Genomic DNA, 14956 nt, shown 5'->3' on the forward strand with positions numbered 1-14956 from the left:
CTTGAGAACGCTTACAAGTAGGTCGAGGATCGTGAAATTTCATATGGAGGTTTATCATGGCCAGCAGATGACCCCTTTCGATTTTGAGCTCAGTAGGTCGAAGGTCAAGCAAGTTCGGCTTTGGCAATGACTTAGTTTTGTGACAAGGCCATATTGTGGGGTATAATCCGTCACTCCTGTGCAAACTCTAGTTTACTTGTGCCCCTTTTAGTGGCTGCTAAAATACTTTAAAGAACTTCGCATGAACCGTTTGATGGATCTTCATGAAACTTGGTATAAGGTCTTCTTAAAATTTTGTTCAAATAGGATAATTTGCGCATTTGAAGGGCCGCAATAGCTAAAATTAGAAACACATGTACCTTCAAATTACTTCTTCTTATGAACTACTGGATGGATCATTATCAAACATTGTTTGTAGCATCATTCTAAGGACTTTTCCCAAGTTTTGTTTTCATATAGGAACACTTGGTCCCTTTTTGTGTCCAATAGAGCTAAAAGAAATAAAAAATTATAAGACTTCTTCTTAGGAAGTTTTTGTAGCATTGCTGTAAGGTCCTCTCATTATAATGCCCTTTCTCAAATTTATTAGATTTAGGTCACTAGAGCTAAAAATAAAGATACCTTTAAAAGGCATTTTCTCATGAACCGCTTGGATTTTATCAAACTTGACATCAATAGAAGGTCCTCTCCTTTTTATATTCAGATGGGGGTAGTTTGTCCCTATAAGGGGCCGCTAGGACTAAAAATAAAAGTACCTTTTAACGAGTACTTCTCTTGAACAGCTCAATGGATTTTCATCAGACTTAGACCTTAACATCATTAATAGATCCTCTCAAAACTTTGTTCAGGTGGGGGTCGCTTAGCCCCTATTAGGGGGCACTAGAGTTGAAACTGGAAATGCCTTTAGAATTTTTTCTCATGAACCACTTAATGACTCTTCATCAAACTTGATTTGTAGCATCATTGTAAGGTCCTTTAATAGATTTGCTCAATTTTAGACACTTTGTCCCTTTTAAGGGCTGCTAGAGCTAAAAATAGATATACCTATAACTAACTTTTTTCTCATTAACTCCTGGATGGGTCTTCATCAAACCGTGACCATCATGATACGGTCATTTACCAGGTTTGTTCAGTTTTGGGCACTCTGGTTTTTTTTTTGAATCCACTACAGCTTAAAATAGAAATACGTAGTTCTCATGAGCCCCGTGATGGATCTTCATCAAACTTGGTCTGTAACATCATTTTAGGGTCTTATATCAAATTTGTTCAAATGTGGGCACTTGGGTCCTTTTAGAGGCCACAAAAGTTAAAAAATAGAAATACCTTTGATAGTTCTGCGTTTTTTGTGCGTGACAGCAAAATATAAAATTTTTGTAAAATAATTTTGTTTTAAAGGGAAAGGCAATGTTTTTCGTATGTAAATTTCTTCTCTAAGGATTTCTCAAATCATTTTAAGAAATGAAAGAATTTTCGAAATCGGCTTTAAACTGAGGAAGTTATGAGTCTTTCAATAAGTTATCAAAATGACATGACAACAAAAAAAAAATGGCGGATTTATTAGATTTTTAGATACAAATTTTAACTGTATTTACTTACTTCTGTAAAACAATTTCTCTACTTTTAACTGCTATTTTGAAAGAAATTATCATGTGTTACAGCAGTGTGTAACTGACGTAATAAACACACTAAAATGGCTGCCTCCATGATCGGTCATTTTTCTGAATTTCAAACTGCCACAAATTTCCTATAGTGGTAAGATTTAAAAAAGAAATCAGCGTTTTGAAAGTCTTGAGGATGGTTTCCATATGAAATTAACTTATTGTTAGGCATTCCTTGCGCTTTAATGAACAGCTGAAATGATTTTCTTCAAACCTAGTTAGAAGCAACGCCAAATGATTACGGTTTTCTTCAGGTGAGCAACTTAGGCCCATGTGGGCCTCTTGTTAAACAGAATTTGTTGGCGTGATACAAAGTTTCGTGGAGTTTTCATTCTCGTTTCTTGTTTTATTTTCAATTCCTAAGGTCTGTGTACATGTTTCCTGTCGATTTGCAATTACAGCTTTTGCTTTACGTTCCCTAACATCACTAGTGGGAGCATTCATGACCTGTGAAGACATTCCTAATAAAATCTTTGCATGACGGAATTGCCATTAGAACAAGATAACCTTCCCTTCTGGCATTTTTTGGGTACTATAAGGAAATAAAATGATTTAAAAGTTTTATAGATGAGTAGAAAATCTATTACTATGTATTCACTTTATTAGTCCCCTACTGGTTGAAAACCAGTTTCGGGGACTACAGTAATGCGCTTTTCCGTCATTCCGTTATTCTGTCATCCCGTCATTCTGTCATTCCGTTCGTCCGCAATTTCGTGTCCGGTTCATAACTCTTTTATCCATGAAGGGATTTTAATATTACTTGGCACAAATGTCCCCCATGATGAGACGACGTGTCATGCGCAAAATCCGGACCCCTAGCTTAAAGGTCAAGGTCACAATTGGAGGTCAAATGTCAACAGGGCTTTTTTACCTGTCTGGTCCATAACTCTCCCATCCATTAAGGGATTTTAATATCAATTGGCACAATTGTACCTCATAATAAGACGAAGTGTCTTGCACAACTTTCAGACCTCTAGCTCAAAGGTCAAGGTCACACTTAGCAGTCAAATGTTAACATGGCATGAACAGGGTCTGTTTCGTGTCCGGTCCATAACTCTTTCATCCATGAAGGGATTTTAATATTACTTGCCAAAATGTGTCCCATGATGAGACGAAGTGTCATGCGCAAAACCCGCACCCGTAGCTTCAAGGTCAAGGTCACAATTGGGGTCAAAGGTCAACAGGGCTTTTTTCCTGTCCGGTCCATAACTCTCCAATCCATGAAGGGATTTTAATATCAATTGGCACAACTGTACCTGATCATAAGACTTTGTGTCATGCAAAACTTTCAGACCCCTAGCTCACAGGTCAAGGTCACACTTAGCAGTCAAATGTTAACATGGCATGAACAGGGTCTGTTTCGTGTCCGGTCCATAACTCTGTCATTCATCAAGGGATTTCAATATTACTTGGCACAGATGTTCCCCATGATGAGACAACATGCGCAAATCCCGGAGCCATTGCTCAAAGGTCAAGGTCACAATTGGGGGGGGGGGGATCAAAGGTCAGTAGGGCTTCTTTCCTGTCCGGTCCATAACTCTGCCATCCTTGAAGGGATTTTGATATTACTTGGCATTAATGTTCCCCATGATAAGACAACATGTCATGCGCAAAACCCGGATCCCTAGCTCAAAGGTCAAGGTCACAATTGGAGGCCAAATGTCAATAGGGTTTTTTTTCCTGTCCGGTCCAGAACTCTGTCATCCATCAAGGGATTACAACATTACTTGGCATAAATGTTCTCCATGATGAGACCGCATGTCATGCGCAACACCAAGAACCCTAGCTTAAAGGTCAAGGTCACACAGATCAAAGATAATACTAGGATATTTTCCTGTCTGGTCTATTGTCATGCAAAACAGGATTTAAATATCAGTTGGCACAAACATTCCCCTGGATGAGACAACATGTTGTGCCCGGGCCCTAGGTCTAAGGTCAAGGTCATACTTAGAGGTCAAAGGTCATATTCAAGAATAAATTTGTCTGGAGCATTTCTTCTTTATGCATGGAGGGATTTTAATGTTACTTGGCACAAATGTTCACCACCATGAGACAAATTGTACGCGCCAGAACCAGGTCCCTAGTCTAAGTCAAGGTCAACTTAGAGGTCAAAAGTCAAATCAAGAATTACTTTGTCCTAGCATTTCTTCTTCATGCATGGAGGGATTTTGATGTACTTGGCACAAATGTTCACCTTTATAGGCACACTTTTTTTAGAAATTACGTCCCTTGTTTTACATAAATAGATTATATTGAATTTTTATTCTGCCGTAGAAAAATCGAGACCACTTTTCTGTGTACAACAGCAGTTACATTCAATTTTTAGTGAATTTGATCCATCTCTACCTGGTAAAGAGTTAATGTGGACTTACATTATATAGATTTTTTATAGATAATTTCACTTTGTTGTTACAATAAATAACTTTTATGATAACTTTTTGTATAATCGCCAAAAAATTCCAATGAAAACGACTGTACGTTTTTATATTCAAATTTTAATCCAAGTACTTTGTTATATTATTGTATATATAGTAAATATTGTTTATACATCATTAACAATATCAGTTCATATGTTATACTGCAGTAGAAAAATTGTTCTTCCAGTAGAGACTTGTATTGCGTGGCAATCCTCATTCACTGTAATTTTAGGAATAGGTACGGTGCATTGCTGGTCGCAGGGAATGATTTGAAAAACACGTCAGTGGCAGAAGCATTGACAAAGGATATCTTAGAGCTAAAGAAACTGATTACGTCAAGAGCACCACGTATAATAGGAATAAGGTACTTCGTATATTGTTTCCATTGTTTGCGTCCTTTTTTTTCCAAACAGTAATGTAGTTGATATGATATTGTACTTTTCAGAATTAATACTTTCTTGCCCAACCATTACGGCATACATTGATATCTAACATTTATGTCTATCTTTTAAGTTCTACGGTGCACCAAGTTCTCATGATGAGCTTGTGATTGTTAGTTGTCAGCCCTTAAATGACTGCGAATTGTTGGTCAAATTTTCTAATTGTCCACTGCGGACTATTTTACAGATGATTTATAAAGGAACGACATATTTAACCAGGCTAACATAACCTTGATTTCTTCACCAGTTTTATCCATATTATGATAGAATAGCTTCACGTTAGAACTGGATCAAGTTCGATTTTTGTTAACATTGGACCAGCAGGTCCTAAGTTATAACAAAGTTTGCCATATTTACTATGTTTACACGTTGACACAATTTTAGCCACCAAACATAATCTGTAATTTTAAGATTTTTTGCTTGACTATACGAAGTATGGAGAGCTGTCCGGCGTTGGCGTCTTTCCGCGTCCCCACCTTGGTTAAAGTTGTGATGCACTTTCTCTTTATTTCTGTTATTACTTGATGGATTTGCTTCGAACTTAAAATAATTATTCCTCATCAATACCCACATCATATGGCACAAGCCATAACTGGCACCAATATTTCATGAATTATCTCACCCTTTTACTTAGAATTCCATTACAGAAGGTCGGCGGTTCTACCCAGGTGCGCTGCGCGCTCGTGATGAAATAACGGAGGGGCACCTGGGGTATTCCTCCACCATCAAAGCTGGAAAGCCGCCATATGACCTATAATGCGTCGATGCGACGTTAAACCCAATAAAATAAAACAAATAAATACTTAGAATTTCGGGTTAAAGTTATAATTATTATACCAAATTTGTTGAGCGCCCTTTTTATATGAAATATACGTTCAAGGGTTCATTTGTGCACTTTCACTTTATTTCAGCATTACTGAATCGAATTGATTTAAACTTATTTGTTCCACATCATCACCCACATCATATGACACAAGGGTCATGAATTATGCCTTTTTCACTTAGAATTTTATGTTAATCTTTGCTGCATTTTCATTATATAAATATTATCATCACCTACATCATTTGACACAAGGACCACAACTGCGACACTTGTATTTTAAGTTGTTTCCTTTTTACTTAAAATTTTAGGTTATAGTTTTTGTCGAGACCGCTAGCGGTGAGCTCGACTAATCGCCACTTTTGGCGGTTCGGTGTATACGCGTGCGTGCGTGCGTGTGTGCGTGCGTGCATTCGTTCGATTTTGTCCGGACCATAACTTTGACATACATGGACTAATTTTATTATACCCCGTCTCTGAAAGAGCGGGGCGTATTATGTGAACACCGTTGCGGGCGGGCGGGCGATAGGCTTCCAAAAGCATGCCCGCTCTCTAAGTCAAACAGTTTTTATCCGATCTTCACAAAACTTGGTGACAATGTTTGTAGGCATAATATCTCGGTCAAGTTTGATAACCAGCAAAATCGCTCCAGGCACTCTTGAGTCATGGTCCTTAAATTACTCAGAATCTGCAAATTTAGCTTTGTCCGCTCTCTAAGTCGAACAATTTTTATCCGATCTTCACCAAACTTGGTAACAATGTTTGTGGGCATAATATCTCGGTCAGGTTCGATAACAAGCAAAATCGCCCTAGGCACTCTCGGATTATGGCCCTTGAATTACTCGAAAAACTGCGAAATCAGCCTTGTCCGCTCCCTAAGTCAAACAATTTTCATCCGATCTTCCACAAACTAATAATGTTTGTCGGCATAATATCTCAGCGAGGTTCGATAACCAGCCAAATCGCCCCAGGCACTCTCGGATTATGGCCCTTGAAATACTAGAAATCTGCGAATTTAGCTTTGTCAGCTCTCTAAATCGAACAGTTTTCGCTAGATCTTCACCACACTTGCTGACAATGATTATGGGCAAAATATCTCGGCCAAGTTCGATAACCAGCAAAATCCGCCCCAGGCACTTTTGGATTATGGCCCTTGAGTTAGACCAAAGTCGATGACGGGTGTATTTTGTGACAGTCTGACACTCTTGTTAGCTCATCTGATTTTTTGAGAAAGAAAATGATGAGTTATTCACATCACTTGATCGGCGTCGGCGTTGGCAATGGCGTTGCCTGGTTAAGTTTTATTTTTAGGTCAACTTTTTTCCTTAACTTTCAAAGCTATTTCTTTAAAACTTACAACACTTGTTCACCATTAATAGCTGCTGACTCTGTACAACAAGAAACATAACTCCATTCTGCTTTTTGCAAGAATTATGGCCCCTTTTGGGCTAATTAGAAAATATCAGATGTGTTTGTTAAGTTTGATGTTTAGGTCAATTTTTCTCCTTAACGTCAAAGCTATTGCTTTAAAACTTGGAGCCGTTATTTGCCATTAAAAGCTGACTGTGTACAACATGTTTCATAACTCTAAATTGCTTTCTGTAAGAATTATGGCCCTCTCTGGCCTTAGAAAATCATAGTAGGACAATATACAAAGACAAAAAATCAGTTGAGCGTCTGCACCCGCAAGGCGGTGCTCTTGTTTATATTTGGTATGAATGTTTACTCCAATGAGAAGGCGTGTCATTACAGAGTTATGGCCCTTGAAATAGCCAAAATAGTGGACTTTTTGTTTGTGATGCTCATAGCTCAAAAAGTATATGGCCTAAAATAATGAATCCTTGTCATAAGATGTTTGTTGAGGCTAAACCCCCTTAAGACTGCAAACATTTGAATTATTGCCCCCTATTTGAGACAAAGGTAACATTGGGGACACACTCTGTGTTACAGACACATTCTAGTTTGAGATTTAAGCTATTGTAAAATATCTTCATCCAGAGTTGAGTCATTAAATACTCCAGTGACAGCTTCAGCTTCCTCAGATGTGCCAATTTCACTATACAGCATCGGAGTAGTCGTGCGCGCTGTCTCCTGCGACAGCTCTTGCGTTATATCCGATTGTAAACGGAAGGTGGGGGGGGGGTGTAGCTCTATTAATCCATCGTATTTTATGTCCGATCGATATCGAGGTTTGAGCGCAACACTGTAGTAAGTCAGTTTCAGAAAACTACAAAGTACCTCAAGACTATTCAGTCAGAGTCCGACCTTTATATCATAATATGTATAATCTTCGATGCATATTTGAAGAAGTGATCTTTCAAAATTCCTTATGATTATATTCAAATATACTTATACCGCTTTGCATAAACTTTTTTCTTCAGGCAGTGCCGTAATTGTTCGTACATTTATTTTTCTCAGTGTCAGATCTCTTGTAGAAAGGACTTTTGTTGTTAGGAAACTACAAATGAAAGCAGTTCAATATTATAACAAATTTATTTGTGTTCATTTTTGATCGTTTTTTACATGTATTACTGTATACATAAGATTATCATTTTTATAAGAAAACAAGTTTTTGATTAAGACTGAAAGGAATATAGATATATCAGAGTTACTGATGGCAATTACTAATTGTAATCTCAGTTATGCCAAGACCTGCCAACTTGGATCTTCTTTTATTTATTAGCATATTATTATTTCATCTCACATAGAACATATTTTATGAAGCAGATTTACATCAAAACCAGTAATTATTGACTTTATATGCTGATTTTGATAAGGCCATACGAGTTCGATACATAAGAGCTTAAGCATATGTTACATGTAGTACAGTTTAATTTTTCCTTTTTACACATATATAAAGTAAACATTTATGCAGATTCTAGGCATATTAATTACATTTAGTTGTTAGAATAGCCTTAAGCATGATCGAAAAAGAAGTTGTGAAAGAAATATGTACATTTGGGTGTAGATAACAATAATATAAGACAACTCAATATATATTTAAATTTTGAGACGGACCTGTATATATCATGAGGCTAGCGAGTTACACCTGTACAAAGTCGAGTCCCTATTATAAAACGTTCTTTGAATTGGCAGAGAGATAAGTTTGTTAATTTTTTTTATAGGTATGTATAAATTTATCTTCTATTTGTTTTTTAAAGCGAAAACAAAGTTCACGTAGTAGCACCGACAACACCTGGAGAACCTGAAAATCTTTGGCCGAAAGTGAAAGAATATATAGATATCTTTAGCGAAGATGAAGATATTGATACATTGCTGATCTATATTTCCTGTCACGGTTCAAAGAACAAGGGCTCTGGTGATGCACAAAACAATTGTTTTGAATTTGGCTCTGAAAGCATTGCAATGACAAATTTTCAGGAGGAGTTGGAACGTCTGGTAAACGTTGATAAACTGATGGTAGTTTTAGATCGCTGCCATCCTTCAAGGATAAAGTTTCAGGACGGTAGAAAATTCATTCAGATAAATGCATGCAAAGAAAACGAGAAGGCAGACATAACGGATGAAGGCAGCATTTTCACAAAATATCTCCTGCAAGGATTAAAAGCAAAATCAGAGGGAAAGAGATGCTCTAACAATTGTCAGAGTTGTAATGACTACTGGGCAAAAAGGACTGATTTCATTACAGTCCATAGCTTGTATGATTATGTAAAGAATCATATGAAGAATGTATCTCCGACAATAGGTTTTGAATTGGAGGGAGACAGCAGCAACATTGCATTCTATACAGACGACCAAGTTCTTATAGAGTTTGAGGATTGTACTGGCAAAACAAAAAAAGATGTACCGCTTGAGTATCTTCAAGAGATGAAGCAGTTGGAATCTAAGCTGTTTAAAATGTTTGAAAGTAAGTAAAAATTAAATATTACTTTTTCTTCTATCTGAGTTGTCTAAGGTACGTTTAGATATGTGAAGGTGAATACAATTTATGTTTTGCATTTAAGATAAGAATTCAGTGACATAATAAGCATTAGGCTGTGTTAAATACCGCTTGAGAGATATAGGTATCAAGAGCCTTCACACTTGAAAATACCAACAGGGGATCACCATACGTTAAGGGTTTCTGTTTTATTAACACGTGGTAATGTCGGATGGCTTTTGTTTAAGACCAGTCTTAAATAACTTAGCACTATATATAAAAGAGGCATCACAGGCATAAACTAATAAAAAGCTTGACGTCTGCGATGCTTTAAAGCGTAAACTCATAAAGCATTTTACAACATTAATGGCCTTAATACCACGCATGTTAATGATGTCTTTTAGGCTTTAAGTAATAAGTACTTCAACAAACCATACATTTACGACCTGAAACTGATTACAGGCATGAAGAAATAAAAACATTGATGTCTGCTGTGTTCATATGTTCTAACATACAGACGTATGCCCCTCCGTCTGCTTGTTATCAGCATGTAAAAATGAAAAAGTTGTAGAAAAATCTATTTTGTCTGCTTTAGTCTGTGTGATTTATGTAAAACCCTTATTAGAAGTGTTTATAATTTCTGCCACAAAAGACCCGAAGCAATTTCAGTCATGTCTTTTCAGACTTAAATAATAATTTTACTTACCGTCAATTAAAAAATAGTGAAGTTTTTAGTGGCATTATTACGTCAGGAGTATTTTAGTTCTTGACACCTGCTAAGTCCTAATAGGTGTTGAATATTGAAGAAATGCAGGTCAGTCGTAATGCCATTAAAGCTTGATCATTATATTCATAAATGCGATCATTATCATACGCAAAAAAACATGTTATATTAAATGATCAATTCCTGCATGTCAGAACATTACATTTTATTATGTTTTGTGCCCCCATCGCTTAGTAGAGGGGGCATATAGATTTTGTCTTGTCCGTGCGTGCGTCCTTCCGTCCGAAAAAGGTTTGTGACGGCCTAGCTAAAATATCATTTGATATAAATTGATGAATCCTTGCATGGTTCTTAATCATGATATGACCTTGCGCACCTCCTATGTTTTGTCTTGCACTACCCCCTATTTCCAGAGTAATGGTTCCTGAAATTGTCAAAAATGCACATTTTCACCTTGTGACGCTACAAGCGCAAAACGTTTTTGATATAAATTGATGAAACCTTGCATGAGTCTTATTCATGATATGAACTTGCGCACCTTCTATGTTACATCTGGCTCCGCTCTCTATTTCCATAGTTATGGCCCCTGGAATTTTCAAAAACGCTTATTTTCACCTTGTGTCGCGCCTAGCTCAAAAATATTTTAAATAAATTGATGGAACCTTGCATGAGTTTTTATCATTATATGATCTTGTGACTTCTTGTTTTCTGTCTGCCTTCGCCCCCTTATTTCCAGAGTTATGGCCCCTGAAATATTCAAAAATGCACTTTTTTCACCTTGTGACGCGCCTAGCTCAAAAAGTATTTGATATGAATTGATGAAAAAAAGTCTTTATTATGATATAAACTTGGGCATCTTCTGTTTTACGTCTTGCTCAACCCCCTATTTCTAAAGTAATGGCCCCTGGAATAGTTAAAAATACACATTTCCACTTAATGACGTGTCCAGCTAAAACGTAATTAATGTAAAATCATGAAACCTTGCATGAGTCTTTATCATGATGTGACCTTGAACACTTGGCAATCTTCTTGAGATTTTAGCGCTAATTACAGAGTTACGGCCCTTGAAAAATAGCCAAAATAGTGGATTTTTTATTTGATGCTCATAGCTCAAAAAAATTTATGTCCTATAATAATGAGTCGTTTGTATAAAATATATATCCTCTTAAGACTTCAATTCAGACTTGAATTATTGTCTTTTTTGTGACAAATGTACCATTGGGGGCTTACCCTCTGTCATACAGACACATTCTAGTTTTTCTATTTCTTACACTGTTTATTTTATATTTTCAGAAGAGGCTAGAGTGAATAAAGTCAAAATACTAAGAGAAACCTATAGAAAGGAGAACGGTGGTTTAGAAGAGTGTGACACTCTGGAAAAGGTTATGTCGGCCTGGGTCCACAGACAGCGCTTGAAAATAGAATTTAAACCCCTTTGATATCAAACTAGACAGTGATAGAAACACACAAAAGTCGCCATATGACCTATAATTGTGTCGGTGCGACGTTAAACCCAACAAGAAAAGAGAAACGCACAAATACAGTACCTTGTAGCAGACGGCATGTTTTAGATGGTTATTGAACGAGTGCCTTCGTTTATGTTCATGTTTACATGTTCCTTTTCTGCATTGAAATGTTTGAATTAATTGACATTTAATCTGTTAGTATGTACTTGATATATACAGCTCTTGGTTTCATTACAAATAACTTGTTATTTACATTCGTTCACATTTTTAGTTGTTTGAACCTGTGGAGGTCCTCCGATTTTCATTTTAACTGATGATTGGTATCATGCAAAAGGGATATTTTCTATTTGTAATGTAGAACATACCATTTTAGAGTAATTGCTCGGATTTAGTTCGAGAGACGACTATAGAACATAGCTTACAGAAAAAAAAACATGTTCAACATTTATGTGCACATTATTTCCAGAAAAGTGCGCATATGCTTTTGAGAAGTTGCAATAAATTTTACAAAAAATGTCACCCTGACAAAATATCTTTATTATTTCCTGAAAATTAGCATACTTTGGCGTAAGTTTTAATCAGATAAATTTGCGATTTGCGATTGCATAGTTTGTAACTGTTGCAACAGAACTTAAAAAAACTATTTTGATTTTATTATAGTGTGAGACGAGGATCGATCGAGAATGTGCAATTTACCGGTATGTTTTTGAGAAAAAAACATATTTCATTTCGCACAATGCCAGTCAAAGCATTCACTTATTTGAAGATTCGTAGTGCATTTTGTTATACGCTGATTTAGGAATGCCCGCCCGCTTAGCTCAGTAGGTAGAGCGTTGGTCTACGGATCGCGGGGTCGTGAGTTCGATCCTCGGGCGGGGCGTATGTTCTCCGTGACTGTTTGATAAATGACATTGTATTCGAAATCATTAGTCCTCCACCTCTGATTCATATGGGGAAGTTGGCAGTTACTTGCGGAGAACAGGTTTGTACTGGTACAGAATCCAAGAGCACTGGTTAGGTTAACTGCCCGCCGTTACATGACTGAAATACTGTTGAAAAACGGCGTTAAACCCCACAAAAAACAAAAACAAACAATTTAGGAAAATTCCCTTGATTAGACGATGTGTTATGCATATAACCCTGAAGGTCAAGGTCACACTCTGAAGGCGAAGGTGGACAGGGATTTTTCCTGTCCGGTCTGTAGCTCGACAATCAGTGAAAGAATTTTAATATTATTTGGCATAAATGTACCCCATCATAAGACAACATGTCATGCACAACACTCGAACCCTTGCTCAAAGGTCCAGGTCACAATTAGAAGTAAACCGTCAAGAGGTCTTTTTTGTCCCGTCTATACCTCAACAATCCATAGAGGGATTTTAATATTACTTGGCACAAATGTTCTCCATAATAAGTTGGCGTTTCATTGTCGACACCCATACCCTTGTTCAAGGTGAAACATTGAGGTCAAAGATCAATAGTTTTTTCCCAGTCCAGTCCATAATTCTGTTAATGCACGCCAGATCACAGTCGGGCATACTGAAATGGACTTAAAATGTGCCACTGTGTACTGACGGATATGATGCATAATTTATCCTTTCAATTTGCTGTCTATTACGGTATTTCTATATTATTTGGCACAAATGTTCCCCATAATGAGACAATTTCTTATGCGCAATACCCATACCCCTAGCTCAAAGGTCAAGGTCACACATGAAGGTCAAAAGTAAAAATTGATATTTTTCTTTCCAGTCTCTAAAATTTTTTTAATATATATAAGCTGTATCATAAAGACCCAATTAAAGAATTTGTTGGGCCAGGTGTAATTTCTTAGAATATTTTCCTTTCAACATGTTCAATACGATGATTTCTTATATTTTTGCTTATATTATCTCACAAGTTCAAAATTGAAATGTTATCAAAATTATAATTTATTGTTTTAATTTATAGATGTTATAAGTAATCAAAAATTGTATTTTATATATGCAAATTCTGATCCAAAATATTTGTTATAACACATTATGTATAAACTGCAAAATTGTTGATAAATCGTTGACAAATATCAGTTCATAATTTTATTCTGTTAAAAATTAGTTGCCTTATGACACTACAACTGTGTATGTCGTACAGGAATGTGTTTAGTTTCAACTTGAAAATTATATATTGTTCCGGTCATGTTATCGACTATAAGACTGAATATATCTCGCAGTTTATATGCCTGAAAATTTGCCTAGTAAGTTCAGTATGTATAAAGCTGTTCACAATGTATTTTGTTTTCATATTTTCCAAATTTATCCCAAAGATATAGTGATCTAGTGAATGAATGTTGCATTACTCCGGATAGATAGCAGGACTGTACTAAAGTAATATAGTAGATGTTAAATTGAAGGTCCACTGGTTAAGGTCGCTGACTTTGAATCACTTTCCCCTCACTTGAGAACCACGTGACCCAGAACGTTGAAGCTTCAAAGGATGATTTGACATGCAGAGCACATATGACCCCTATTGATTTAGGGGTCACTCCATTTAAGGTCAAGGTCACAGGGGCCTGAACATGGAAATCCATGCTTAAGGACCATTTGACCTAGACCCTTCAAACCTAAAAGGGTGATAGGACTTACAGAATAGACGATCCCGAATGGTTTTGGGGCCACTCCATCAAAGGTCAAGGTCACAGGGGCCTGAACATGGAAAACACTTTCCAATCAATAACTTTAGAACCACTTGACCCAGAATGTTGAAACTTAATTGGATGATTGGACATGCAGAGTAGATGACCACTATTGATTTTGGGGTCACTCTGTTAAAGGTCTACGTCACGGACCTGAACATGGAAAACCATTTCCGATCAAATATTTGAGACCCACTTGACCCAGAATATTGAAACTTCATAGGATGATTGGACATGCAGAGTAGATGACCCCTATTGATTTTGGGGTCACTCTGTTTAAGGTCAATGTTACAGTGGGCAGAACATTGAAATCTATTTCCAGTTAATAGCTTGAGAACCATTTGACCTTGAACCTTTAAACTTTACAGCGTAATAGGACTTACAGAGTAGATGACCCCTATTGTTTTGAGGTCACTCCATCGAAGGTCAATGCCATAGAGGGCTGAACGTAGAAAACTCTTTCTAATCAATAACTTAAGAACCACTTGACCCAGAATGTTGAAACTTATAAGGATGATTGGACATGCTGAGTAGATGACCATAACTAATTTTGGGGTCACTTGATCAAAGGTCAAGGTCACAGGGGCCTGAACATGGAAAACCTTTTTCCAATTCATAACTTGAGAACCACTAGGCCAAAAATGTTGAAACTAAGTGGGATGTTTGGAGATGTCTGTTGCAGCCAACCATCAGCGTCTCTTTGACTTTCGCTACTGTCCCCTATTGACTTTTTGCCTATACGACTATGCACGTGGGGAGACAAGCGCTTTTCTACAAAAGCATCTTCTAGTTAGACTATATAGTACACTTCGGTCTTCATAAGGAATCCATACAGCATAAACAATGATTATTTTGTTACTTCATTTTAAAGACAGAGATC

The 14956-nt window shown here is 36.8% G+C and overlaps 1 protein-coding gene across 1 annotated transcript; it reads left to right on the top strand.

The window, feature by feature from the left end:
• Nucleotides 1–1103: 1103 nt before the first annotated feature.
• Nucleotides 1104–13500, top strand: LOC128547509 (uncharacterized). The gene is made up of 4 exons (XM_053520466.1): nt 1104–1123; nt 4308–4439; nt 8497–9203; nt 11233–13500. Exons 1-4 carry the CDS (start codon nt 1104–1106, stop codon nt 11376–11378), a joined length of 1005 nt encoding a protein of 334 aa, XP_053376441.1. The 3' UTR covers nt 11379–13500.
• The last annotated feature ends 1456 nt before the right edge of the window (nt 13501–14956 follow it).

The sequence above is a fragment of the Mercenaria mercenaria genome, chromosome 12 (assembly GCF_021730395.1).
Source record: "Mercenaria mercenaria strain notata chromosome 12, MADL_Memer_1, whole genome shotgun sequence".
Classification (NCBI taxonomy): Eukaryota; Metazoa; Mollusca; class Bivalvia; order Venerida; family Veneridae; genus Mercenaria; species Mercenaria mercenaria.